We start from the raw sequence: 26933 nt of genomic DNA on the forward strand, positions 1-26933 counted from the left end.
TTTAAAGCTTTGAAATATTATAGGAGAAAGTGATGATGTTTTTCACTCACTGCATTTACTAAAATAAATATTGTGGTCTAAGTGTCTGCTGCTGGAATATTTGCGTAGGCAGAAATGTTTTCTTTAAAGTCTCTCCATCCTATCAAATACTTCCCTCCTCCCTTTTTGCTCGCATATAAGTCTAAATTTATACTGGTTTTGAAGTTTAAAAAAATACATACAGCATGTGATAGAAGTTTCCAACAAGTTTTCATCATGTTAGTTTTAGGCAGAAGAAGAACCTCTCCCCTCCAGCATCCCCCATGTTTGTTCTCAAGCCTATGACTTTGGAGGGTGTTTACTTTGGATGGTCATCGCTGTGGACATTACTTTGTGCTGCAATTTCATATATTCTTGGTCTTACATAGTGCCATCAACCCAAAGTGCTTCTCTAAACTATATTTTTTTAATTAAGTATTGAGATTGGCTTAATTAGACATTAATATCACCTCCACTATTGTTTATTTGGTGGACGCCTTGGACTAAAAGGGTGGATGGGGTAGACAGGACAAAGTTGTTAATACTTTGCCCTTCTACAGTGTTGTCTTTTAGTTTTTACACAACATATGTAATATGAAGAAACCACACAGGGAGATACAAATAACCACGTTTCCTAAGTGTAGGGAACGTGCAAGGCCTAGTTACAAATACATACTGCTGCTCTAGCAGGGTTCTGGTGGCTTTCGAAACATAGAAGACAGGGGCCTTTAGAGGGCTCACGAACTATTTGAATGTAGTAATACCAATTTATATACACAAGTGTGTTTCCTCTAAAAGATCTCAGTGTCTTACAAACATTAAACCACCTTTGTGAGGTAGGTGCATATGATTATAGCTAAAAGGAAACAGAGAGAGGTGTAAGTGACTTACACATTATAGAGTAAATCAGTAGCAGAGCTGTGAATAGAACAATAGAGTCCTAGCTCCTAATAAATGGTTGTAACTATTAAAGCTTGGTATCTCCTGATGTTAAGATGACTAGTAAAATGAAAAATGTATTGGAGTTTTTATTGAACATTACTAGGGAAAATAAATGTTCTCAGTGCTGAATCAGACATTGAGTTTCAATGGTGGTAATGGTTAGGATTAGAGACCCAGCACTCTACTCAAATCAATTGGATCATCTACTAGCATGGAGAGCAAGGAAGACGAGAGTTGTTTTAGAACATCCATCTTCCTTACTAACTTAAATAGAGAAAGTAATCAATACAACTTTATTCCATATTTGTTTAGAGACAACCTTGCTCTAAGCTGTGCAGAAATCATCTGTTGCTCTGTGAATTGTATTAAAATACTAATAATTGCCATGAAAAATTATTAGTCTTCTGTTCATAAAATAATAGCAACTCTGTTTCTGTTGTTTTTACAAATGGAAAGTGAAATTTAGAATTTGCTTGCTGCAAGGACTTTGACTGAAATCTAACTAAGGGGCAAAGGACTTCCTAAAACTGTTTCTGGTTAGAACAATGCAGCTTTCACGTGCTTAACTTCTGATGACCTGAATGGCTGAGAGCCAGTTGCTTTTGTTTAGCACTGTAGTATGTAGGTGCTGGATGAGTGTGAACACACAGTTTGATTGCTATTCAGGGATATAAAAAGTTCATACAGATGAATTCTTCACCTACTCTGAGCCCCATGGATTTTTTCATTTCCCCCATATTACTTTATCCTCCATAGCTTTGAGACCCCAAATCACTTGCTGCCCCTTTTCAGCTGATGACTGATTGTGACTTACTTTGGAGTCTGCAGATTGAGCTGTGGTGCTGACAAGCTGAGTATTACAAGTCATTTGAGCACCCACAAGTGTTAATCTCACTGCCTTCCAATACAAGGAGGGAGGGAGACTGGAATCAGAGGTAAACCACTTGTCTGCCAAAAGCAGAGCATGGGTCCCACAAGACCACCCAGAAAAAAATGAATTTTCTAAAATGTTTGTGTGGGGTTTTCTTTTTTTTTTCTTTTTTTTCTTTCTTTTTTTTTTACAGTTTCAAGAACCACCTCAGGATAGGAATCTGAAATCATATTTTCAGTAAATATCATGCATTGCTTCTCCTTTCTTTTGGCCACTCACATGTGCCAACCCCTCCTTCCAAAATATCTTTCCAAGAAAAACCTGCTCCTGAAGATTCTTCAGTGTGGTTTGGAAGGGATTTTTTGTTTTCCCAGTAAAGTAGTCTTGTGTTTGGATGCCAGTGCTTATGAACTGTGCAAAGCTCTGGGCTTTTTTGAGTACTGTATCAGCCATAAAGTCTGAGAGTCCTAGCTGGTAGTGAGAACATGCACATTCACCGACAGCAGCAAGCTCCACTTGTGTGAGTGTTGGCCCTGGTCTACACTAGGACTTTAGGTCGAATTTAGCAATGTTAAATCGATTTAAACCTGCACCCGTCCACACAGTGAAGCCCTTTATTTCGACTTAAAGGGCTCTTAAAATCGATTTCCTTACTCCACCCCTGACAAGTGGATTAGCGCTTAAATCGACGTTGCCGGCTCGAATTTGGGGTACTGTGGACACAATTCGATGGTATTGGCCTCCGGGAGCTATCCCAGAGTGCTCCATTCTGACCGCTCTGGACAGCACTCTCAACTCAGATGCACTGGCCAGGTAGACAGGAAAAGAACCGCAAACTTTTGAATCTCATTTCCTGTTTGGCCAGCGTGGCAAGCTGCAGGTGACCATGCAGAGCTCATCAGCACAGGTGACCATGATGGAGTCCCAGAATAGCAAAAGAGCTCCAGCATGGACCGAACGGGAGGTACGGGATCTGATCGCTGTTTGGGGAGAGGAATCCGTGCTATCAGAACTCCGTTCCAGTTTTCAAAATGCCAAAACCTTTGTGAAAATCTCCCAGGGCATGAAGGACAGAGGCCATAACAGGGACCCGAAGCAGTGCCGCGTGAAACTGAAGGAGCTGAGGCAAGCCTACCAGAAAACCAGAGAGGCGAACAGCCGCTCTGGGTCAGAGCCCCAAACATGCCGCTTCTATGATGAGCTGCATGCCATTTTAGGGGGTTCAGCCACCACTACCCCAGCCGTGTTGTTTGACTCCTTCAATGGAGATGGAGGCAATACGGAAGCAGGTTTTGGGGACGAAGAAGAGGAGGAGGAGGAGGAGGTTGTAGATAGCTCACAGCAAGCAAGCGGAGAAACCGGTTTTCCCGACAGCCAGGAACTGTTTCTCACCCTAGACCTGGAGCCAGTACCCCCCGAACCCACCCAAGGCTGCCTTCTGGACCCAGCAGGCGGAGAAGGGACCTCTGGTGAGTGTACCTTTTAAAATGCTATACATGGTTTAAAAGCAAGCATGTGAAAGGATTACTTTGCCCTGGCATTTGCGGTTCTCCTAGATGTAGTCCTAAAGCCTTTGCAAAAGGTTTCTGGGGAGGGCAGCCTTATTTCGTCCTTCATGGTAGTTCACTTTTATCACTCCAGGCCAGTAACACATACTCGGGAATCACTGTAGAACAAAGCATTGCAGTGTATGTTTGCTGGCATTCAACCAAAATCCGTTCTTTCTCTCTCTGTGTTATCCTCAGGAGAGTGAGAGATAATTCATGGTCACCTGGTTGAAATAGGGTGCTTTTCTTCAGGGACACTCAGTATAGCCCATTCCTGCTGTGCTGTTTGCCTGTGACTGAACAGAAATGTTCCCCGCTGTTAGCCACGGGGAGGGGGGAGGGTTGAGGGGGTAGTCACGCAGTGGGAGGAGGCAAAATGCGACCTTGTAACGAAAGCACATGTGCTATGTATGTAATGTTAACAGCAAGGTTTACCCTGAAAGAGTGTAGCGACTGTTTTATAAAATGTGTCTTTTTAAATACCGCTGTCCCTTTTTTTTCTCCACCAGCTGGATGTGTTTCAATGATCACAGGATCTTCTCCTTCCCAGAGGCTAGTGAAGCTTAGAAAGAAAAAAAAACGCACTCGCGATGAAATGTTCTCCGAGCTAATGCTGTCCTCCCACACTGACAGAGCACAGACGAATGCGTGGAGGCAAATAATGTCAGAGTGCAGGAAAGCACAAAATGACCGGGAGGAGAGGTGGAGGGCTGAAGAGAGTAAGTGGTGGGCTGAAGACAGGGCTGAAGCTCAAATGTGGCGGCAGCGTGATGAGAGGAGGCAGGATTCAATGCTGAGGCTGCTGCAGGACCAAACCAGAATGCTCCAGTGTATGGTTGAGCTGCAGCAAAGGCAGCTGGAGCACAGACTGCCACTGCTGCCCCTCTGTAACCAACCACCCTCCTCCCCAAGTTCCATAGCCTCCACACCCAGACGCCCAAGAACGCGGTGGGGGGGCCTCCGGCCAACCAGCGACTCCACAACAGAGGATTGCCCAAAAAAAAGAAGGCTGTCATTCAATAAATTTTAAAGTTGTAAACTTTTAAAGTGCTGTGCTTAAAGTGCTGTGTGGCATTTTCCTTCCCTCCTCCACCACCCCTCCTGGGCTACCTTGGTAGTCATCCCCCTATTTGTGTGATGAATGAATAACGAATGCATGACTGTGAAGCAGCAATGACTTTATTGCCCCTGCAAGTGGTGATTAAAGGGAGGAGGGAAGGGTGGTTAGCTTACAGGGAAGTAGAGTGAACCAAGGGGCGGGGGGTTTCATCAAGGAGAAACAAACAGAACTTTCACACTGTAGCCTGGCCAGTCATGAAACTGGTTTTCAAAGCTTCTCTGATGCGTACCGCGCCCTCCTGAGCTCTTCTAACCGCCCTGGTGTCTGGCTGCGCGTAACCAGCAGCCAGGCGATTTGCCTCAATCTCCCACCCCACCATAAACGTCTCCCCCTTACTCTCACAGATATTGTGGAGCACACAGCAAGCAGTAATAACAGTGGGAATATTGGTTTCGCTGAGGTCTAAGCGAGTCAGTAAACTGCGCCAGCGCGCCTTTAAACGTCCAAATGCACATTCTACCACCATTCTGCACTTGCTCAGCCTGTAGTTGAACAGCTCCTGACTACTGTCCAGGCTGCCTGTGTACGGCTTCATGAGCCATGGCATTAAGGGGTAGGCTGGGTCCCCAAGGATACATATTGGCATTTCAACATCCCCAACAGTTATTTTCTGGTCTGGGAAGAAAGTCCCTTCCTGCAGCTTTTGAAACAGACCAGAGTTCCTGAAGATGCGAGCGTCATGCACCTTTCCCGGCCATCCCACGTTGATGTTGGTGAAACGTCCCTTGTGATCCACCAGAGCTTGCAGCACTATCGAAAAGTACCCCTTGCGGTTTATGTACTCAGCGGCTTGGTGCTCTGGTGCCAAGATAGGGATATGGGTTCCGTCTATAGCCCCACCACAGTTAGGGAATCCCATTGCAGCAAAGCCATCCACTATGACCTGCACATTTCCCAGGGTCACTACCCTTGATATCAGCAGATCTTTGATTGCGTGGGCTACTTGCATCACAGCAGCCCCCACAGTAGATTTGCCCACTCCAAATTGATTCCCAACTGACCGGTAGCTGTCTGGCGTTGCAAGCTTCCACAGGGCTATCGTCACTCGCTTCTCAACTGTGAGGGCTGCTCTCATCCTGGTATTCATGCGCTTCAGGGCAGGGGAAAGCAAGTCACAAAGTTCCATGAAAGTGCCCTTACGCATGCGAAAGTTTCGCAGCCACTGGGAATCGTCCCAGACCTGCAACACTATGCGGTCCCACCAGTCTGGGCTTGTTTCCCGAGCCCAGAATCGGCGTTCCACAGCATGAACCTGCCCCATTAGCACCATGATGCATGCATTGGCAGGGCCCATGCTTTCAGAGAAATCTGTGTCCATGTCCTGATCACTCACGGGACCGCGCTGACGTCGCCTCCTCGCCCGGTATCGCGTTGCCATGTTCTGGTGCTGCATATACTGCTGGATAATGCGTGTGGTGGTTGATGTTCTCCTAATTGCCAAAATGAGCTCAGCGGCCTCCATGCTTGCCTTGGTATGGCGTCCGCACAGAAAGAAGGCGCGGAACGATTGTCTGCCGTTGCTCTGACGGAGGGAGGGGCGACTGACGACACGGCTTACAGGGTTGGCTTCAGGGAGCTAAAATCAACAAAGGGTGTGCCTGTACATCAAGGAGTATTTCAGGCAGGACTGCACGGAGGGTTCCAATAAGAAATGGTGCACCAAAGTTATCGTTGCTATTGGAACAAGGAGGTTAGCCTGGCCTCTGATTGATACATGGCTAGATTAACCTCGCTGCGCCTTCTCTGTGACTGACTGCAGTGTGATCTAGACAGGGGAGGAGGAAAATGAGTCCAAAACAAATCTGGTCTATTTCTTGTTCTGACCCACTCCATCGATCCTTTACATCTTTGGCTGGCAGCAGACAAAAAAGGCGCGAAATGATTGTCTGCCCTTGCTTTCACGGGGGGAGGGAGGGTGGGAACGGGGGCCTGACGATATGTACCCAGAACCACCCGCGACAATGTTTTAGCCCCATCAGGCATTGGGATATCAACCCAGAATTCCAATGGGCAGCGGAGACTGCGGGAACTGTGGGATAGCTACCCACAGTGCAAAGCTCCAGAAGTCGACGCTTGCCTCGGTACTGTGGAAGCGCTCCGCCGAGTTAATGCACTTAATGCACTTAGAGCATTTTCTGTGGGGACACACACACTTGAATATATAAAACCGATTTAAAAAAAACCGACTTCTATAAATTCGACCTAATTTCGTAGTGTAGACATACCCTTGGAATGAAGTGGCTGTGTGTTCCCCTGTGGTACTAGCAGTATTACAGTGTGTCTGCTCTTTAATTAGGTTCTGAACTCATTTTAGTGTTAATGGACTAACAGTGGGAATGTCTGTTTATTTGCAAGTCGTAAAAAGAAGCAGAGCTGGCACTCAACTCTGGGGGCTGATTCTGGACTACTATGGAGTTGGGAATGTGTGCATGTATAATTTGTACATCCTTCTCCACTGCGTTCATTGTCACTGCTGGCGACATCCAATCTTGATTTGAAGACTTCAAAAGGAGAATCCACCACTTCTCTTGGTAGTTTGTTCCAGTGGTTAATCACCCTCACTGTTAAAAATAAGGTGCATTTTTTTTTAAATTTGTCGGGCATCCGCTTCCAAAAATTGGTTCTTTTTATGTTTTCTTCACTCAGTTGAAGACCCCTTTAGTACCCAGCCTTTTCTGCCCATGAAGGCACTTGTACACTGTAATCAAGTCATCTCTCTTTTTGATAAACTAAACAGATGGCATTCTTTAAGTATGCCACTGTTTAAGGCATTTTCACCAGCCTTCTAATCACTTTTGTGGCTATTTTCTACAGCTGCTTCAGATTTTCCACATCCTTTTTAAAATGTGGACAATAGAACTTCCTGTTGGTCTCACCCCAAAAATATAACACAATCCAATGGCTGGAAGTTGAAGCTATATAAATTCAGGTGGGAAGTAAGGTGTAAATTTTTAAGTGAGGGTAATTAACCATTGAAACAGTTTACTAAAGGTTGTAGTGGATTCTCCGTCACTGACCATTTTGAAATCAAGATTGTATTTTTTTTTCTAAAAGCTCTGCTCTAGGAATTATTTTGGGGAAGTCCTGTGGCCTGTGCCATACAGGAGGTCAGACTATATGATCACACTGGTCCCTTCTGTCCTTGGAATCTATGAATGTCCTATACAGAGGTAAAGTCCCCTCCCTGCTTTTACTCACTACTCTTCTCTTTAGATATCCAAAGATCACACTGGGCTTTTTTTGCCACAGCATTGTACTGGGAGCTCATGTTGAGTTGCTTGTCAACTGTGATCCCTAAATCCTTTTCGGAGTCACTGCTTTCCCAGACAGACTCCCCGTTCTGCCAATCTTTGTGCCCTCTGCAGATTTTATCAGCAGCGATTTTATATGTGCTTGTCGAGGTCGTTGAAAATGTTGAATAACATCAGGTCTACTACCAGTCCCTGCAGTACCCTGTTAGATGCATCCTCATTCAATTATGATTCCCCATGGACCTTATGAGGTCTGTAAATTAGCCAGTTCTTAATCCATTTAACATGTGCCTCCCTACTTTTAATGGTCTTGTATCTTGTTACTCCCTTGCCTACTCCACTCCACCATTCATACCAACCTTCAATGTCCAAATTGTCTCTTCTCCCACAAATGTCTGTATCATCTTCTGCACTCTCTTCTGCACCCTCCTTCATGAGGTCAGTACCCTCTCTCCTCATTCCAATTGTCCTAAAAAAAGCCTGTGACTACAAGAGATCAGCCCGCCAGCGTTGGCTGGGTTGTGGAGTAGGCAAGGTTAGCTATCTATTTATTTTATTTTAAAAAGCTTTTAGATAATTTGATACTGTTGCAAACCATCACTTGTGCAATAGCAACCATTGTTAACCTTTTGCATTAGAAAGATTGTTTTTAAACATGCAAATTTAGAAAATGAAGAGTTGATGCTTAATATTGAAATCTTAGCTCTATTACTTTGTGCTTGTTACAATATTTTTAATTACTCAAGCGGTCTCTGATAGAATAGAATACATTATGCAACAATAGATGCACGTGTAGTATGTTGTAATATATTGTAACTGCAAATAAGTGTTAATACAGTTGTTTTAGTTACCAAATTTAAGCACAGAAACCCAAACTGTAATATTCTCATAGCAAAGCTGACATGTTCCATTTGTACATGTATACTTTATTACTAGTTAAACCATTTTGTATAGTTTGTCAGTTAGTGTAACGGTGCCTTACTTTCCACCCCACTTTCAGTGGTGGAAATCTCAAAATGTACTTTTAGAATTCTTTTTTAGCTTGGTTTAATCCTGATACTTTAGATTTTTCAAAAGAAAACCCCCCATAAATTAATTTTCCCATATGTGATAATTCAGTTTGTAACCATTAATGGCAATGAACCTTTTAGCTATCTCTGTTTTTCTCTGATGCATTTAGAATTTAGCTTTGTTTGGAGCTGTAAAGAGTAAACTTCCCTTTCAAATTCTTTATGGCCTGAACAGATTCTGATGTCGGTGATGACTTTCTGCCTCCCTTCAATTCTCCCTACAGTTTCAATTGGATAAAATATTCTTATTTGCTTCATGTCTTAAACTGTCACATAGTATTGCTATGTCCTGTTAAACAGTTCCCACATACCACGCCAGTGGTGGCTGCATTTCAGTGATAGGCTTCGTAACCCCTGTGTATATATGTTTGTAAAAATCTTAATTGCACTGTGGAAAAAATCAGGTTATCTCTCTTGTTGCTATTTTTCCCTAGTTGAAAATAAGATATAAATCAAACACCCACAACCTTTTCTGTGGGATTAGAATACTGAGGGAAAAGTCAGGTTGAGGATGGGATGCAGTCTTAATAAGAATCAAAATGTAATGGTGAATTCTTTCTCTCTTAATGTTTCTCCTCAGACTCTCTATGGCCAAAGATTCGGGTTCCACTGAAGGTTGTGAAGACCACAGAAAACAAGCTTAGTAACCGCTTCTTCCCCTATGATGAGATTGAAACGGAGGCAGTCTTGGCCATTGATGATGATATCATCATGTTGACGTCAGATGAACTGCAGTTTGGTTATGAGGTAAGAGGATTACTTTTTTCCTCGCCATGTTATGCTATCTGCCTAACACTGTGTGTGTATATATGAGTATCGCATGGGGAAAAGGGCCAGATGATGAGCTGGTATAAGTCGTCATAACTTCATTGACATCAGTAAATCAGTGCCAATTTACGCCCACTGAGGATCTGGCCTAAAAAAGGTTGGGGGCTCATGATTTTTTGAAAAGCCTTTTAACTATGGTAAAATTCTTAGCCAACAGTAAATACCTTGTAAATGGCCTGTCAGTGCCATGAGTCTCCAGAAAATTCTGTATACTTTAGACAAAAGAAATCCCTGCTAGGTGGGAATGGAGTCTATGGCTCTTCAATTTCAGTAACTTCTACTGGCATGCCAAGTCACAGAGGTTTTGCCAAAGTTAATACCTCAGGTCTGTGTCTATAGGAGAGCTTCACAGTAAATAAGGGTCACATGTGTCCATTCTTTATTATTGCCCATCTTGGATTTGGTGGGTCCAGCTGTGACCATTTGTTTTGTGAACAATAGAAATAAATATTGTTACATTGCTCTAGAATATTTTTAGCAGCTAAGCACCTTCAAATAAATAAATGATTCTCAGTATGCATAACACCTGAGCTATTCTAACAAATGGGAATCAAATGTGACTGAAAGTTTTCTGTTTACTGGTCTCTTAGATCAGTAGCCAGCAGTTGCTCCACTGGATAGTACCTTATCTACACCTCCTTTCTGTATGAAGTAGTGGACAAGGCAAGGTCCAGAGGTTAAGTATTAAGAACAGGAAAGGCCTCCTGAGGGGCAAGTGCTTTAGTACTAGGTGTGGCACAACAAAAAGGGGGATTGATATAGTCTGTCAAATGGAAGATACACAACACACATGGTGGAGGCAGTGAGGACGCAGTGGCTGCTGTTACAGTGATGGTATCAACAAAGAGAAAAATAGAGTCCAAATCAATTAGCCATGGCATTAGAAGGAAGGTGAAATTTTCAAATCTGTACGTAAATCATCTGTCAAAATGACCACACATTTAAAGGGAGGTAGTGAGTTTCACTCGCTTCTGAAATTTAGATTTTAAAGAAGGGGGTTGAAATTTCTCTTACGGCATTTATTTTCTCCTTCCTTTTTTATATTTGGGTATGTGACTAAGTATATAGAATCTGACATTACTATAACACTTGCGTACAAACAACAATGCTCTGTGTTGTGGAAATAGAAGACTTTTTTCCAAAATCTAGTATTAATAGAAATATTAAGTAAATTAAAATTTTCTTTTAAAACCAGGTCAGGAAAGCGTTTTTTGTTTTGTTTGTTTTTTTAAATGTATGTATGTATTATTTACACTTTGCTGGAGAACGGGAAGTCCAAATAAAATGACACTGGGCTTAATGCGTGAGAGCTGGACTGTGAAACTGATGAGTTAATTTCATTGCCCAGAGTGAAATAACAAAATCAAACAGCATAAAAGACTAGAAAGTAAAATAAATGTTGCAATCTATTCGCTGTTACTAATCTAACCTGCTAACATAGGGTTTTGTCAAGATGTATAACTTCAGTATCCCTTTAATGTGAGTCCTCTCCAAGTGAGAGAAACTTTTAGCCAATTACCAGGTTTTGGATTCAAGAAGTTATTTGTGGAAACTTAGATATGTTACAATATTTTTTTTTAAGTAGTGGAGACAGAGTACCACATGTCGTCACGGGGAAATATGTCCCTTGGGAGTGTAACAGTTACACGTTAGTATGTGAGACGTGAAAGGAGAACTAAAAGAAGACAATTGTGGGAAGGATTCTTTATGGCCATGTTGGTCTTTTCTATACTATGTTTTACCCTGGATGTTCCCCCCGCATTGCTAATGACAGTTCATCTCCACCATAAGAAAGTCTGCTGCCCTGAGCACTTTAAACTCTGTACTGCATAGAACTGTTCTGAAAAGGGTTAGATAGCAAAGTAGTGATATCACTGACAGCCATCAGAGCCCTATCTATATTAGTGCTTCTACTCTTGCTACCAGCTGTGGGGCTGAACTGGTGATAGTAATGGTGGAAAGTTTTAGAGGAGAAAAATGTAATGTTAACAGAGCTTCTGACTGGTGTGCAACGTAAACACTGCCTCCGTTACCAGTTTAATTCTTATGTCACCAGAAGTCTGGCTCAAACTGAAACAAAAATAAATTCAAGAAAACCTAAAAAGTATCCTAAGTAGTTCCAGAATGAGCCTTCACTACTGGTGGTGCAAAGCTCCGAGGGCTTCTGTTTAAAGACACTACCGCAGGTGATCTTAGGTTGTATTTCAGCAGGAAATCATCATAATCAAAAATAAGGAGCGTGCATATCCAAAGACGTAATACTTTACACTTACATAACAAAGCACTTCACAGGTGTTAAGTCTCTTATGCCCCCATGTTAGGAGATTATTATCCTCATGGGGGAAATTGTGGCAAAAAATAGTGCACGTGACTTCCTCAAGTTTACATTTACTTAGCATCAGGAATTTAAATCCAGTACTCATGATGCCCCATCAGCTCAAACCATTAGAGCATGTTATCCAGTCCAGGGCTTGTCTACATGGAGATTTAGTGAAGAGCAAGCCAGTGTGTGACTGTATAGCACACTAGGCTGTTGTGTGCTGAGTTGCCGTGTGTGAAACAGCAGTATGTCAAAGCCTACTAGGGAACTTCTAGCACACAGAAGGTGACTTAGTGTTCGGCAGGCTCGTGTATTGTAGATTTACACCTTGGCTTGCTGCACAGTGATTCTCCATGTAGAGAAACTCTTATTTGCCTACTGTGGGCCAGATGCTTGGATTTCAGGACTGCCTGAGTAACAGCTTGCATGGGTGAACTTAGCTGTTTCGATACAGCATTACTTTGTCTGGGAGACATATTTTGCAGTCCCCCAGTTTAACTGTAAAACCATTCTAGTTTAATACACTGCCATACAGATAGAATAGTAAAATACCTCATCAAACATGTATGAAGCAAACCCAGGGCTAGTTTGAATCAATATATTTTTAGATTACTAGTTTTTTTAAAAATGCTGAATCATACAAAAGTATGGCAACTTATTTTACTTATACAATTTTTCCTCTTAAGGCAGCGGGGATGATAAGTTCCTGCTCTCCAGCCCAGAAATCAGGGACTGCAGATTGATCTTCTCTGGCCCTGAGTGTCTTTGACTTGCTTGACAGGCCTGAACTGGCTACCAGATGTTTAAATTGTCCTCAGCCTGTGATAATTTATTTATCTGTTTATGTATTTTACCAGGAAAGTATCTCTTGAGTTCTTGACTCATTTGCAGGGGAATCCAGAGGGAATAGTAGCAGCATATAATGTTACAAGAAAGTTTTCTTTTAAAAGTACGTCTGCTTCTGCTTCAGTCACAAGAAGCATTTGGAAACGTGACATTTAGTTACTTTCTTCGCTTCTCCCCTCATCCTTGAAATTCTGTTTTTAAACATGTGGCAAAACCCTTCTGTCACACAGACTTATGTGGATGTATAGAGTAGGATCTTAAAAAATAAATTAATAAATAAAACTCAAAACAAAAACCCCACAACTTTGATCTCCATACGATTTCTGCCATAAAAAATTGTAGTAACACTCAGTGTCAGACATTTTTTACTTGTTAAAAGTGAACTTTTACAGTTCAATGATTTATTACATAATGTAAAAACTATAGGCGCAAGCTGTTCCTGTCTGCTGCTGTTATAAGGAGGTATAGGAATACCTAAAATATTGCAAATTGAAATAGGATCTCTGTAGAAACCTGTGACAAAATTTCACAAAAGTAGAGGTAATAACAAACTAAAGTACTAAACGGAACAAGACAACTTTTCTAACCATTCATTAGCCTCTGCTATTTTCATTTCAAGGCAGATTACTAAAAAAGTCAAGAAACTAAATATATTCAGATTATCATAATTAAAAAAAAATTGAGGGGAAATCCATTGGTTTTTACTTTTGAGCAAGGGACTTGGAGCCTGCTCTTTTGGATACAGTTGGGTTGTTGTGTGGTCTCAAGGCAAATTGCTTAATCTTTCTGTGCCTCAGTTTGTCCATCTGTAAAACAGGGATAATAGTTTCCAAACATGGATTTTTGGGAGGACTTATTAATAAATATTTAGTACTTTACAACTTCAAAGTACTGTATAACCATTTAATATTAAAGTAATAAGAAAAAAAACTTAAGATGGAATTACTTTATTCCCTCCAAGCTATTTTTACTCTGAAGTCTTTCAGATTGCATGTTATCTGTATATACCTAGGAAAGAGTTGGCCACAGTTGGTTGGAATTGTAAACATATTGCCTGCTTCTGTTTGATGGTTGTCTTGCCTTACCCCAAGGTTCACTTTGAAGGTCTCAATTTTTCTGCCATACTTCAAAAGTAAAAATCATGGCCTGCTCATTGATGAATTTATTACACCCATTACATCCATATTAATCAAAAAGTGATCTTAATTAAAGTTTTGGATAGCCCCAGTAAAAGGGTGGTTCTTAGTACAATCTTTCTCCCCTTCAAAGCAGGAATAATGTAACCATTTTGCTTTCTAAAAGAGGATTTGTATGTTATGTTATGTTTGGAACCTACATGCCGCCCTTGAGACTTCTCTAAACTAACTCTGCTGTTGCGGTAAAGTTTTTTTTTCTTCAAATTGGAATCATGGAAGGCATCCGTTGTCTTGGTCTGGGATTCTTATTTATGTTGTTTAACAGCAACACTAGCGAGAAAAGACTTCCCATGGAGTGTGAGAGAGAAAGGTCCACAGCCCCGATTTATTGCATTTTCCTTAATCCACATAGGAGAGCCACAGCATTTCACTTTTATAGGACTACACTTTCTTTCCTTCTTTTGGAACTACTTTGTTCTTTCTGCTACTGGTTCAGATCAGAAAACAGATCAGAAAACAGATCAGAAAACAGATCAGAAAACAGATCAGAAAACTCTTAATTTGGTGCATCCGTTGCTCATATCTTTATTACAATAGCAGCTTTCATCCATTGTGCTCTACAAGAAGAAATCACTCAAGCCACCTCTGGCATGGATGGTGGCAGCTGTTTTTGTATTGCACAGCAACATTACACAATAGTTTGGGCCAAGAGGTAAAGCACACTGTATCTAAGTGAAACTACAGAGGGCACTTTAGGGAGACATAATATAAACACTCATTTTGGAATTAGGCTTGGACACTTGGATTAATGTCCTGTTCTTGTGTAATAGCTCAGTGGTGTGAGCATTGGCCTGCTAAACCCAGGGTTGTGAGTTGAATCTTTGAGGGGGCCATTTAGGGATGTGGGGCAAAAATTGGGGATTGGTCCTGCTTTGAGCAGGGGGTTGGACTAAGTGACCTCCTGAGGTCCCTTCCAACCCTGATATTCTATGATATGCTAGTACCCTAAGATCTTTAATAAGCCCAGATTGTCAGAACTTCTGTTTTGAAATCTCATCTGCAGACTATCCTGACGCTAAAGAAAGATGGGAAGAATAGTAAGAGGCCAGTATGGCTCCATCGGGGCTCTTTAATCACCTGAAAATCAAACAGGAATCCTACAGAAAGTGGAAACATGGACAGATTGCTAAGGAGGAGTACCAAAGAATAGCACAAGCATCTAGGGGACAAAATCGGAAAGACTAAAGCACAATATGAGTTACAACTAACAAGGGACATAAAAGACAGTAAGAGGCTCTATAAATATATTAGAAGCAAGAGAAAGATGGATAGTGTAAGTCTTCTACTTAGCAGGGAAGAAGAGCTAATAATGCATAACGTCAAGAAGGCTGAGGTGTTTAATGCCTGTTTTGTTTCAGTCATCAGTAAAAAGGTTAATAGTGACCAGAGACTTAACACAGTTAATATTAACAACAAGGGCGAAGGAACAGATTAAAGAATATTTTGATAAATTAATGTATTTGAGTTACCCGGGCCTGATGAAATTCATCATACGGTATTTGAGGAACTAGCTGAAGCAATCTCTGCACTATTAGCAATGATCTTTGAGAACTCAGGTCCCAGAAGCCTGAAAAAGAGCAAATTTAGTAGCTGTCTTGAAAAAGGGGAAGCCAAGAGGACACAGGGAATTATAGACCAGTCAGACAAACTTCAATACGTGGGAAAAATACTGGAACAAATTATTAAACCATCATTTTGTAAGCACCTAAAGAATAATAGAGTATAAGGAATAGCCAACATGGATTTGTCAAGAACAAATCATGCCACACCAGCTTCCTTCTCTGACAGGGTTACTGGCCTAGTGCAGAGTGGGAGACTGTAGGTGTGATGTATCTTGATTTTGTAAGGCTTTTAATACAGTCCTACTTAACATTCTCATAAGCAAACCATAGAAATGTGGTCTAGATGAATTAATTCAGGTGGGAGCACAATTGGTTGAGGGACCATACTCAGAGTAGTTATTAATGGTTCGAAGTCAAACTGGGGGATGTATCTATTGTGTCTCGTGGGTTCAGTCTTGGGTCCAGTGCTATTCACGATTCTCATTAATGACTTGGTTAATGGAACAGAGCGTATTCTTATAACCTTTGTGAATGACAGCAAGCTGGGAATGGTTGCAAACATTTTGGAGAACAGGAGCTGAATTCAAAATGACCTTGACAAATTGGAGATTTGGTCTTAACTCAACAAGATAAAATTCAGAAAAGACAAGTGAAAAGTACTAGGCTTAGGAAGAAAAAAATCAAATGCACACCTGCAAAGTGGGAAATAACTGATAGGCAGTAGTACTGCTGGAAAGGAGTTGGGGGTTACAGTGGATCATGAGTATGGGTTAGTAATGCGATACAGTTGTGAAAAAAGCTAATATTCTGGGGTATTTTAACAGGAATTTTGTATGTAAGATGTGGGACATAATTGTCCCACTCTACTCAGTACTGGCAAGGTCTCAGCTGGAATACTTTGTCCAGTTCCGGATGCCGCTCTTAAGGAAAATGTAGACAAATTGGAGAGAGCCCAGAGGAGAGCGACAAAAATGATAAAAGGTTTTGAAAACTTGACCTATGAGGAATGATTAAAAAAAACCCTGGGCATGTTTAGTCTTGAGAAAAGGAGACTGAGAGGGAACCTGATAAGTTTTCAAATGTATTAAGGGCTGTTATGAAGAGGACAGTGATCAGTTGCTCTCCATGCCCACTGAAGGTAAGACAAAAAGTAACTGGTTTAATCTGCAGCAAGGAAGATTTAGGTTTACTAGGAAAATCTTTCTAATTATCAGGATAGTTAAGCAGTGGACTAGCCTTCCAAAGGAGGTTGTGGAATCCCCTCATTGAAGGTTTTTAAGAACAGTTTGGATAAATTCCTGTCAGGGATGGTCTAGGTCAGCAGTTCTCAAACTTCATTGTGCCGCAATTTCTTTCTGACAACAAAAATAATACTACATGCCCACAGGAGGGGGACGGAAGCCTAAGCCCACCCGAGCCCTGCCATGCCGGGCTGGGGAGACAAAGCTGAAGCCAGAGCCCCGCCACCCTAAGCTCGGGGGCCAAAGCCCAAGCCCAAGGGCTAAAGCCCCAGGTGGTGGCACTCGGGCTTTGGCTTCAGCCCTGGGTCCCAGCAAGTCTAACACCAGCCCTGGCGACCCCATTAGGGGTCCTGACCCACAGTTTGAAAATGATTGGTCTAGGTGTACTTGGTCCTACCATAGCTCAGTGGGCTTGATGACCTCTCAAGGACCCCACTAGCCCTACATTTCTAGGATTTTACGAAAGATGGCATGGCTAAAAGCATTCATACTCTATCATGCTGAAGCATTGGAAGTATGCTGACAGGTGAGATGAGTACTCCCTACTGAATTGTCCGCACTTAAGGATTTTCTTAAATATCTCCCATCCAAGCCCGACCTTCCTTATCTTTAGAGAAATGTCAAGATCACAAGCCAAAGTGTCAAGGATTCCTAGCAGATTCGTACATGGCAGCTAACCCTCAAATCAAAAAAGGACAGTAATACGAAATGAATATTTAGTATAAGGTTAAGTATAAGCTATTGTGAAATCTCCCATAGAAACAGAAGCTGGATGTATTAACTTGACTGTGGAAGTACTTGTATTGATTTGGGCTATGAATTGAAGGTAGCTATCTGGAGTCCTTCCAAGAACAGCCAGCGAATGAACTACTGATGAACATTAGGAAAAAAACAACATTTCCATGGAGTTCACTAGCAGTAGTTTTAAAAGCAATCTTTGCTTGAAACAACTGGGTTATATATTTTAGCTGCTGCAGGCTGTCAGTTTCCAGAGGCCAGAAGCTAGTGGTGTGTCCTGCATTGGTGCTTTTAGAAGACTATAAGCCACTATCCATAAAACCTAGTTTTTACTTTGTCAAGTGGGACTTTAGCAAATCTCTCACTGAAGGAGCAGCAAAGCTAAAAGGAATATGAAGCAGCCTTTCCTGTGCTACAAGGGCACTGCAGTCCCTTGGGAAGCAGTAGTTGAGTTTAATCCTTCCTTCAGCTGCCTTCAATATGCATGTCATTCTTTGTACAGGAGTTCTTAGCTGTGAGTGTGTGTTACAAATCTGCTGTGTTCTCTCAAATCCTTTGCTGAGCCTCAATAGCTTATGTTGTGGTGCAGTTCAACAGTTGGGGACAGTAGGGTTTTTAAATTTAAAATGTAATAATTAAAAATATAAGTCCTAGGAAAGGTGCAATAGGACTTGGGGGGGAGGGGGCTGTGAGCTATATACTTGTTCTGCTGTGCATTGATATTTTGAAGCTATGTTATAAAGAAGCAGTGGAATGTAATTTAAGCCTTTGGGTTCTTTGGCAGTCACATAGTTCCTTATCAGCTGATGACACCCAGTTACGACAAAAACTTGAGTGCCTCTTCTCTCTTGAGAGCTATAAAACTTTCAAAGACATTTTTTGCCTGCAGTAGCCTTCTAATAGAGAGCTCTCTCACATAATTACTTAGATACTACTGAGATCATGCCCTATAATTGCTAGGAAAGGTGGTCTTACGGGTAAGGTACTGGTCAGAGTCAGAAGATCTGATTTTCATTCCTGGTTTCGATGTGATTTTTGGCATGTCTTATTATCTGTAAAATAGGGATAATAATTTTCCTCCTATGGGGAATTCCAAAAGTATAATAATTGACAGTTGCAAAATGTGTGGAGATCTTTGAATGGAAAGGGATATAGAAATGTAAAATAGTAGTAATGTACCTACAGTAGAAGCCTATAAGAGACAGTTCAAGATCTAGTACTGACTGTTTTATCTTACATTTCCAACATACTTTAGTAGAGTTTTCCAGTCCAAGTCATGTAGTTAAAAGGCACTGGCATGTACGAGGTGCCCTGACTAAGGGAATTGCAGATAAATTGCACAATGTGGCTTTCAGTAAAATAGAACTCTTGATAACCCTTTTGCTGTGAATCCAGCTTTATGGGTGAATGAAGATGGAATGCTTATGGAATGAAGATGAGGCAGTTAAAGGGAATTCCTTGCTGACATATAGAAAGAGTGAAACCTGGACACGAATGGTTTAGTTTGCATTTGCATTTGCACCCCACCAATCTGAATCAGAAATATTTGTGGCCCTATGCTATATTTTAAGCTTTAACAGTCAGGCATCATATCCAAGTGGGTCTGACACTCACTGGGATAAAAATAATGCTGTAAGGTTAAAATTAGTGGCACAAAATAAATGTTACCTTCGTTATTGGCAAATAGAAAATCCCATATATTTCACTAGTGTTTGCTCCTAGTAAATAATTTGAACACTGTATCCGTTTTCCCCTCCTGGGAAATTGTCCGTTGTTTAATGTGGCCAGCATCGTGTAGAATGGGGGCTGCATTAATGATGCCCTGTCCCTGTTCTTGCCCACTTGTGTTTGATCCTGTAGTCAGCTGCAGAGTAATGTATGAAGTGACAAGGATGGTATCTTGATTGTATCCAGCTGCCTGGAACAAGTCAAGGGTAAAGACGCCTGTCATGTAGCAATAGCTTCACCAAAGCACCCATTGAAGAATATAAAGAAATATAACATGTAGCTTTTGAACATGTCCCTGTTAAAGGAAAGTGGAGTATTAGAGCCAAAGTCACTCCTGAGAGCAGATTAGGTTGTAGCCTTAACCACCATGTGTAAAGTTCCATTTTAACCATGCTTGGCTCTTAAACAATGTTAACTCTTTTTGAGCAGAACAGTTGTGTTCCCTTTAACAGGAAAATTGGTGCTGTTTTCCTGTCTTCTTGCATTAATTAAAGAGCCACATCCACACTTGAACATGTTGGGTTCTTTTAAAACAAACTCAAAATAAAAGTTACTTACATGTATTTCCTTCCCAGACATTCATTATTTAAAAATTCCTTGTTTCTCAGTAGAAGCTTCTTCTAGCACTGTGAATTTTAATGTCACAAGTGCTCACATTAGTGTCGCAGAATGAACTGAGTAGCAGCAGTTTGAAAGATGAAGCTGTTTAGGATCATTTAAGGAAGCACGTGGGGGCTTGGGGGGAATGAAGGGGCAGAAATAGGTTGAGTCAGGGAAAGCTTCGTAATGGAGAAATTTGTTAGTTTGTGTTATAATTTTTAAGGGAAATGATAGAAGCCTCTTGAGCCATTTAAAACTAGACTGGAGAAAGCAATAGAAAATAAAGAACAATCCTTCAATGGCCCAAGAGAAAAGAACCCTAATAGATTGGAACCCAATAGGCTTTTCCCATACCTAGCTTCCGAATTTAACACCTAACTCAGAGAATTGGCAGTGATGGGAACATGTATAGAAAATGTAAGTTAAATAGCTATACTCTTGTTCAGAGCTATAAAAACTCATCAAAAGATTTTTGTTTACTGAGCAAGAATGAACTGTACAAAGCATGGGGGCTGAACAGTTATTACACAATGCAAATTTCCCTAAATGTACAGTGCATTCTGCCACGATCTAAATGCTAGGCTGTCTCACTGCTTGAGTATTTTTTTCCCTGTGGGAGTTGGTGGAGTGATCCAGGGAACAGTATAAATGTAACTTCTCTAAGTAGCGTCCCTGAATCGTTTCAACTGAGTAAGCTCACTGTTTGTGGCAGTGCTGGCTTTAACACCTCTGTTACTCTCTGCAGGTTTGGCGGGAGTTTCCTGACAGGCTGGTTGGGTATCCAGGTCGCCTGCATCTGTGGGACCATGAGATGAACAAATGGAAGTATGAATCAGAGTGGACCAATGAAGTCTCCATGGTGCTTACTGGAGCAGCTTTTTATCACAAGGTAGCACTGATTTCCAAGATAAATAGGAAGTGTATGGACTAACATTTCTGATAATTTTTCATTTGAGAATTCAAGTCTTCATTTTATTGTGCTGCTTATTTGGTCATTTACTACAGATGGCATTGCAAAACTTTTAAAAGTGGTATAATATTGATGGCACAGAAAGGTATTGTGTGAATTGTGTGTGTGGGAGTTAAATAGGAAAAAAAAAGAAAAATCAATGTATTTTTTTATATCCAGATAGAGCCCACATTGAGCTAGGTACTGTACAAATATATAGGAAGATGTGGTCCCTGCCCTGAAGAGCTTGCAATTTAATATACAACTTTTGGGAAACTCCTGACTTATACTTGAACTTTCAAATGTCTTTCTCAACCCTCAGTCCATCCTTGCAATCTTACCCTAATTATGGCAATGCAATTGTGTTTGTAAATAAAGGACCATATTTTCAGAAGAGATGTTCCTCTCCTTAGGCATCTAAATAAAGTGGCCAGATTTTCAGAAGGGCTCAGCAGCTTCCGCTGAGAATAAACTGGGCCCATTTGAAAATCTGGCTCTCATGTTTGACCCCTTTCCCTCTTTGTTGTCTTTTGTCAGTGATGGCCTCTATCCACCTTTTTGTGGAGGCACAAAATATTACCTGATGCGTTCTTAGAAAATGAGAAGGTGCAGGCACCCTCAGAGCAAGCAAGGTGCCTGGAGATGCAGAAGAGACTCCAACAATACACCATATTAAATATTTAAAAGGATGGGGTGTGTTTTTGTCCACATCTGTAGCACTGTTTGGAGTTCATTTCGTGAGGCTATGGTTACAGTTTCTAGAGCAATTCAAAAACCAGTTGCAGACCTTCCTAAAGCTATATTCTCCTGCTCTGGCTATAGAAACACCTATTCTGTCTAGAACTGTTTTGGTGAACTTATAGAAAAACACAATTAAATAGTATAAGTTTGTGGGGCGTGTTACTGCACAGTGAATACAGGATTGCAATTAAAGTTTTAAAAGAAGAAAAGCAAATGCAGAAATATTTCCTTTTTCTACACATGGGGTGTGGCAAAGAAGGCATAGTTGTTGTGCACAAATAGAGAGCTATCTTTGTGTGCCTAGCAGGCTAACGCTGTGACTGGCTAAAAGGAAGCAGCAACTCTTTCACTTTTAAGGTGAAATGTCACAAATGCAGCTCCAACCGCTAGACTGTGAGGATCAGGGTTTGCTCACATTCCATTCCTTAGTTGTCTACTGTTCCCAATAACTGGAATATTTTGCAGGGAGGCAGGCAGTCTCTGTAAATGTATTTAAAGTTGCATTCTCCTTTCTCCCTTACCTTTCTATCCTGCAGTATTTTAACTACCTTTACACCTACAAAATGCCTGGAGACATCAAGAACTGGGTGGACGCCCACATGAATTGTGAAGATATCGCCATGAATTTTCTAGTGGCAAATGTTACTGGCAAAGCAGTTATTAAGGTCTGATTTTCAGCAACTGTTATCTGATGTATCTCTCTAATGCAAAAATGTCACAAATTGACATGTGAGTTCAGTTTAGTGGGTTTTGAATATCCTCCTTTATCTGCTTTTTTCCTCTCATTTACCTCTGGAATGATTCTGTTTCCCTTCCACAATAGGAATAGCCCAGTTCATTGAGACTAGCATGCCAATTGGGAACACAGGATTGACTACTGATCATTGTGGCTGCCTACACAGAGAGGATAAGTTAAATTATAAAAAAATATTTGTTGAGTTTGCTGGGAGGAAAAAATCTCCAACTATCCTCACCCTATGTATCTTGACTGGCAACAGCTGATTTATAGGAATATTAATTGCAAGAATGTTAATTGCAAGATCAGTTTTAAATGAACTTTTTATCCCTGAATTAATTTCCTGACATATTTCGACATGTTTTCAGGTCTGGACATTCACTCTGTACATTCATTTCAAAGTGTGTCAACTTGGAATGAGATTTAGAGGCTGCCAGGCATTACTTCAATTAGCAAGGTCCGCTTTCCCGCCTGTCTATCATCATTTACCGGGACTGGTGGCTGTGTTTCCTAGAAAAGTCTTTAGAAGATAAAGTGTGTGTTTTTTCTGAAAAAGTTTTTGAGCTGTACAAGGGCACTGTAGAGTAATTTGGCACCTCAATGCAATTGGGGGAGTCTTGCAGAGTTTGCCAGTCAGCTATTAACTCAAGTGAGCAAAAGAGCGTCTGTTGGATTAAGGTTACGGTGAAGTATGGGAAGCTATATTTCATCACTGTTATGGCTGCAAGAACAAATGGTGTTTATACAGGGACCTTGGCAGTGAGAAAACAGTCATTAAACAGGAATTAAGGAGCTTGTCATCGCTGCCACTTTTCAGTTACAGAAGGCAAAACCCCTCCAAACCATTTTTATTGGGCCCCTGTGAATTTTGCAGTTAACCGGGCCAGATGGAGCTGAATGAAGGAATGGCATGGCTTTTTTTCAAGTTTTCAAGAGGGCTCGACTTACACTGCAGGCATGTTCAGAGGCATTGCTCTACTTTCCAACCACGGGGATTAATATCCCTTCTGTCAATGATGATGTCTGTCGTGCCTTTGTGCAGGTGACCCCACGAAAGAAGTTTAAATGTCCAGAGTGCACAGCCATAGATGGATTGTCATTGGACCAGACACACATGGTGGAAAGGTGAGTGGGCCTCCTTTCATTGCTGAGGGTGCCTCACTGTGATTCCCAAGGCCAGTTTCTAGGTCTCTCTGAAATTAGGATTAAAAGTGTCCACTGCCCATATTCCTGAACTCTGAAATTGCTATCTAAATCTGGTCAACCCACATATGGGGTGATTCCTACAATGCGTAATAGGGTGCACTGCATGTGATCCGTAGTGACAAGTAATCTGTTTAAAGGAAGAGCTTTGAAAGGGCACCCAGTTCAACAGCTCGGTTGTAAAACACACAGATTGTATGAAATTTAGGTTGCCAACAATAGTTTTTATACAAATTTTTCATTTTATGATGGAAATTTAAATGTAATGAGTGTTCAAACATTTTTAAAAACACAGGAAGTTGATAAACTGTCAGAGAGCAATTGGCTAACAAGGATAAAAATGACTGATAAAGGGGAAGTGTTATTGATGCTGTAATAACTGATGTTTATACAGTCTCTTTCCTCCAAAGATCCCAAAGCCCACTTCTCCTGCTGAAGTGCAGTCACCTGTGTGGTTGAACATGGCAGCTATTTAACAGTGGTTGCAACATTATATGATAGGGCGAATTATTTTTTGAAAGGTGATATGTATTTGGAGAGACAGTTTTGTAAAGGTTTTAGAGCAAAATATTGGGAATCAGAAACATCTGAGTTCTGTTCTGCACTCTGCAGTTGACTAGTTTTGTAACTTTGGAAAAGACACTAAAGCTTTCTGTGCCTCAACTTCTCAACAGGGAAAATATTTACTTACCTTTTGTAAAGTGCTTTGAGATGCTTGTATATAAAGGGCTATCTGAGAATAAAATATTACTTCTTAATTATTTGTTTGGAGTTTAGCCAGAATCCCAGAACTGACACACCTACATACCCCAAGCATGTCCTATGAGCTCTTTAGTCTGTTGTGTCTCCTCTGCAGGCCTCGTGGCTATAGTCTGCTGAGTGGTTAGTATATATGTTCCTTCCTTCCAAGATCAGTTATACTGCTGCATATTTTATGTTCCGACTTACTTTTTATCAGTCATTCTCACTTTGTCAAGTGCACGGAATAATTTGGTCACAAACACATTTGGAGAAAAATAATCTGAAATGCACACATGCCTCCCCTTCATGGGAGGAAGAAACAACGGAAGCAATAATGCTGTGGGAGACCTATACTAGTGATGATAGTAAACAACAAATTAGACATGTTTGTGGCTGATAGGGCAGTAAAATAGGCCAATGGAAGTCTTAGCTGCAGGGGCATTAAGTCATGAAACAGGAAGGAAATTGTCTAGCTGTAGATATTTTGAATACACTTATCACCACAACATCTACAGACCCCCTCCACATTGCTCTGATGAGACTGCACCTGGAACACTGCATTCATTTGTGTGCTCTTCATTACTAGAAATATATTGACATATTGAAGTGAGTTCAGTGAATAGCTGCAAAAGTGGTTAGTAGACTGGAAGGATTGAGTTTATGACACGAGATTAAAAGAGCGAAGTATATGCAGCTTTGCTAAATGATGACTAAATGGAGATATAACAGTCTTCAGGTACCGAAGAGTGTAAATACCGAGGACAGAGATGAGTTCTTCACAGTGCTACAAGGATATATTACTCTAGAAGAGATTAAATTAAGAAAAGGAAAAAGCCAGACGAAAATCAGGAAGTACTTCCTAACAGTGAGATCTGTTGTTGTATAGAATAATTTCTCAAGGAAGGAGTATGGAAGCCTTGGGAAATTTAAACGTAAACTAGATGAAATACTAGAAAATATACTATAGGGAACAATCCTGTATTGTCTGAGGAATGGACTACATGGATTTAGTAGTTCTTTCCTGTTGTTGTTGTTTGTTGTTTGTATTGCAGTAACACCCAGGAGTTTGTTATGGGCCAGGACCCTATTACACTTAGGAAGGAAAAATCATATGCACCATTCCAAAATAGGGAATAACTGGGTAGACAGTACTATTGCAGAAAAGGGTCTAGGGGTTATGTTGACTCATATTCAGTTTGTGATCCACTAATGGGATGCAGTTGTGAAAAAGGCAAATACCACTCTGGGGTGTCTTAATAGGAATGTAATATGTAAGATGTGGTAGGTAATTATCCCGTTCTACTTGTCACTGGTGAGGCCTCTGCTGGGGTATAGTGTCTAGTTTGGGACATCACACTTTAAAAAAGATGTATACAAATTGGGGAGAGTGCAGAGGAGAGCAACACAAATGAGGAAAGGTTAAAAAAACTGGGCATGTTTAATCTTGAGAAAAGAAGACTGAGAGGGAACCTGATAAATTTTTTCAAATGTATTAAGAGGACAGTGATCAATTGTTGTCTGTATCCACTGAATATATGACAACAAATAACTGGCTTAATCTGGAGCAAGGAAGATTTAGGTTGGATATTAGGAAAAATGTTATAACTATAAAGATAGGTAAGCACTGGACTACGCTTCCAAGTGAGGTAGTGGAATCTCCATCATTGGAGGTTTTTAAGAACAGATTGGACCAACATCTGTTATGGATGATGTAAGTATACTTGGTTCTAACTCAGCTCAAGTGGCTGGATTAGATGTCCTCTCAGGTCTCTTTCAGGCTTGTATATCTGTGATTCTATGCTAGTCCCTTTAAAAAACACACAGCAAAAATGCAGGCTCTGTTCCAAAGAACATTATAATTTTATCAAAAGAATATGTTATCTATCATGTAACAATAATGGTGTCCCAAAAGTAAAATGTTACTGACAGTTTAGTGAGTATACTCTCAAACTGTGTTCTTCCCCACATTTAAGTTTCTACCAGTGGAGATAACTAAGCTGGAGAAAGTGTCAGAAAGTAATAGCAAATCAAATTTGTTTATAAAACTACTTGATTGTCCAGCTAGAGGAATTTAGCAAGGAATTTAGCAACTGCGCCTTGGAGAAGAACTGCAGTGATATGCAACTGGGATATAGTCACATTTGATTTTTATATTTTAAAGATGGCCCTTACTCTTTAGGTTGACCTGGCTTCAGCAGTATAAACCATTAGTTGTTGTTAGAGTGTGAGCGGACATACCAACCAACTGTCAGGGTCCATGTAGTCCCATGTTACTACTGTCAATTTGAAATTAGTGGGCGCTAGCTGAAAAACTTGCAGGTGTTTTTTATGGAATCCCATAAGCTACCTATTTGTTTTAATGTGGTGATAAACTACAGGATTCTCAGTGCAAGTTCCCATTAACTTAGCAATGGATAGAATTCTGCTTTGGTTTCAGGGCTTAGCATCCATACCTATAATTCATGCAGACACTGGTCAGAAATGTCAACTGTCTTCTGTTAGGTTAGGAGAGAATCTAAATGAAAGAGGTGCCCATGTCAACAAGAAACTTTGAAGAACAATTCTTATAGTTAACTATGTAATATCCAGGGCCCAGAATGATGCCTTGGGATATATGACAGTGTTCCATAACAGGTCCATTTGCATACCAGACTACTGATTCCCTAGAATGCACACGTTGGTCTT

The 26933-nt window shown here is 40.9% G+C and overlaps 2 protein-coding genes across 5 annotated transcripts in view; both read left to right on the forward strand.

Annotated features, from left to right (window-relative positions):
* EXT2 (exostosin glycosyltransferase 2) overlaps positions 1-26933 on the forward strand; it is a 107276-nt gene that overhangs the window by 71390 nt on the left and 8953 nt on the right. For all 4 annotated transcript variants that reach the window (XM_073348064.1, XM_073348066.1, XM_073348067.1 and 1 more), the window contains 4 exons: positions 9400-9566; positions 20624-20767; positions 22105-22233; positions 23347-23429. In XM_073348064.1, the coding sequence (XP_073204165.1) occupies positions 9400-9566; positions 20624-20767; positions 22105-22233; positions 23347-23429 (523 nt within the window). The remainder of the gene's footprint in view (positions 1-9399; positions 9567-20623; positions 20768-22104; positions 22234-23346; positions 23430-26933) is intronic.
* On the forward strand, positions 1420-4408 carry LOC140912205 (uncharacterized). Its single transcript, XM_073346336.1, has 2 exons — positions 1420-3300; positions 3888-4408. Exons 1-2 carry the CDS (start codon positions 2718-2720, stop codon positions 4406-4408), a joined length of 1104 nt encoding a protein of 367 aa, XP_073202437.1. The 5' UTR covers positions 1420-2717.

This window comes from Lepidochelys kempii, chromosome 6, assembly GCF_965140265.1.
Source record: "Lepidochelys kempii isolate rLepKem1 chromosome 6, rLepKem1.hap2, whole genome shotgun sequence".
Classification (NCBI taxonomy): domain Eukaryota; kingdom Metazoa; phylum Chordata; order Testudines; family Cheloniidae; genus Lepidochelys; species Lepidochelys kempii.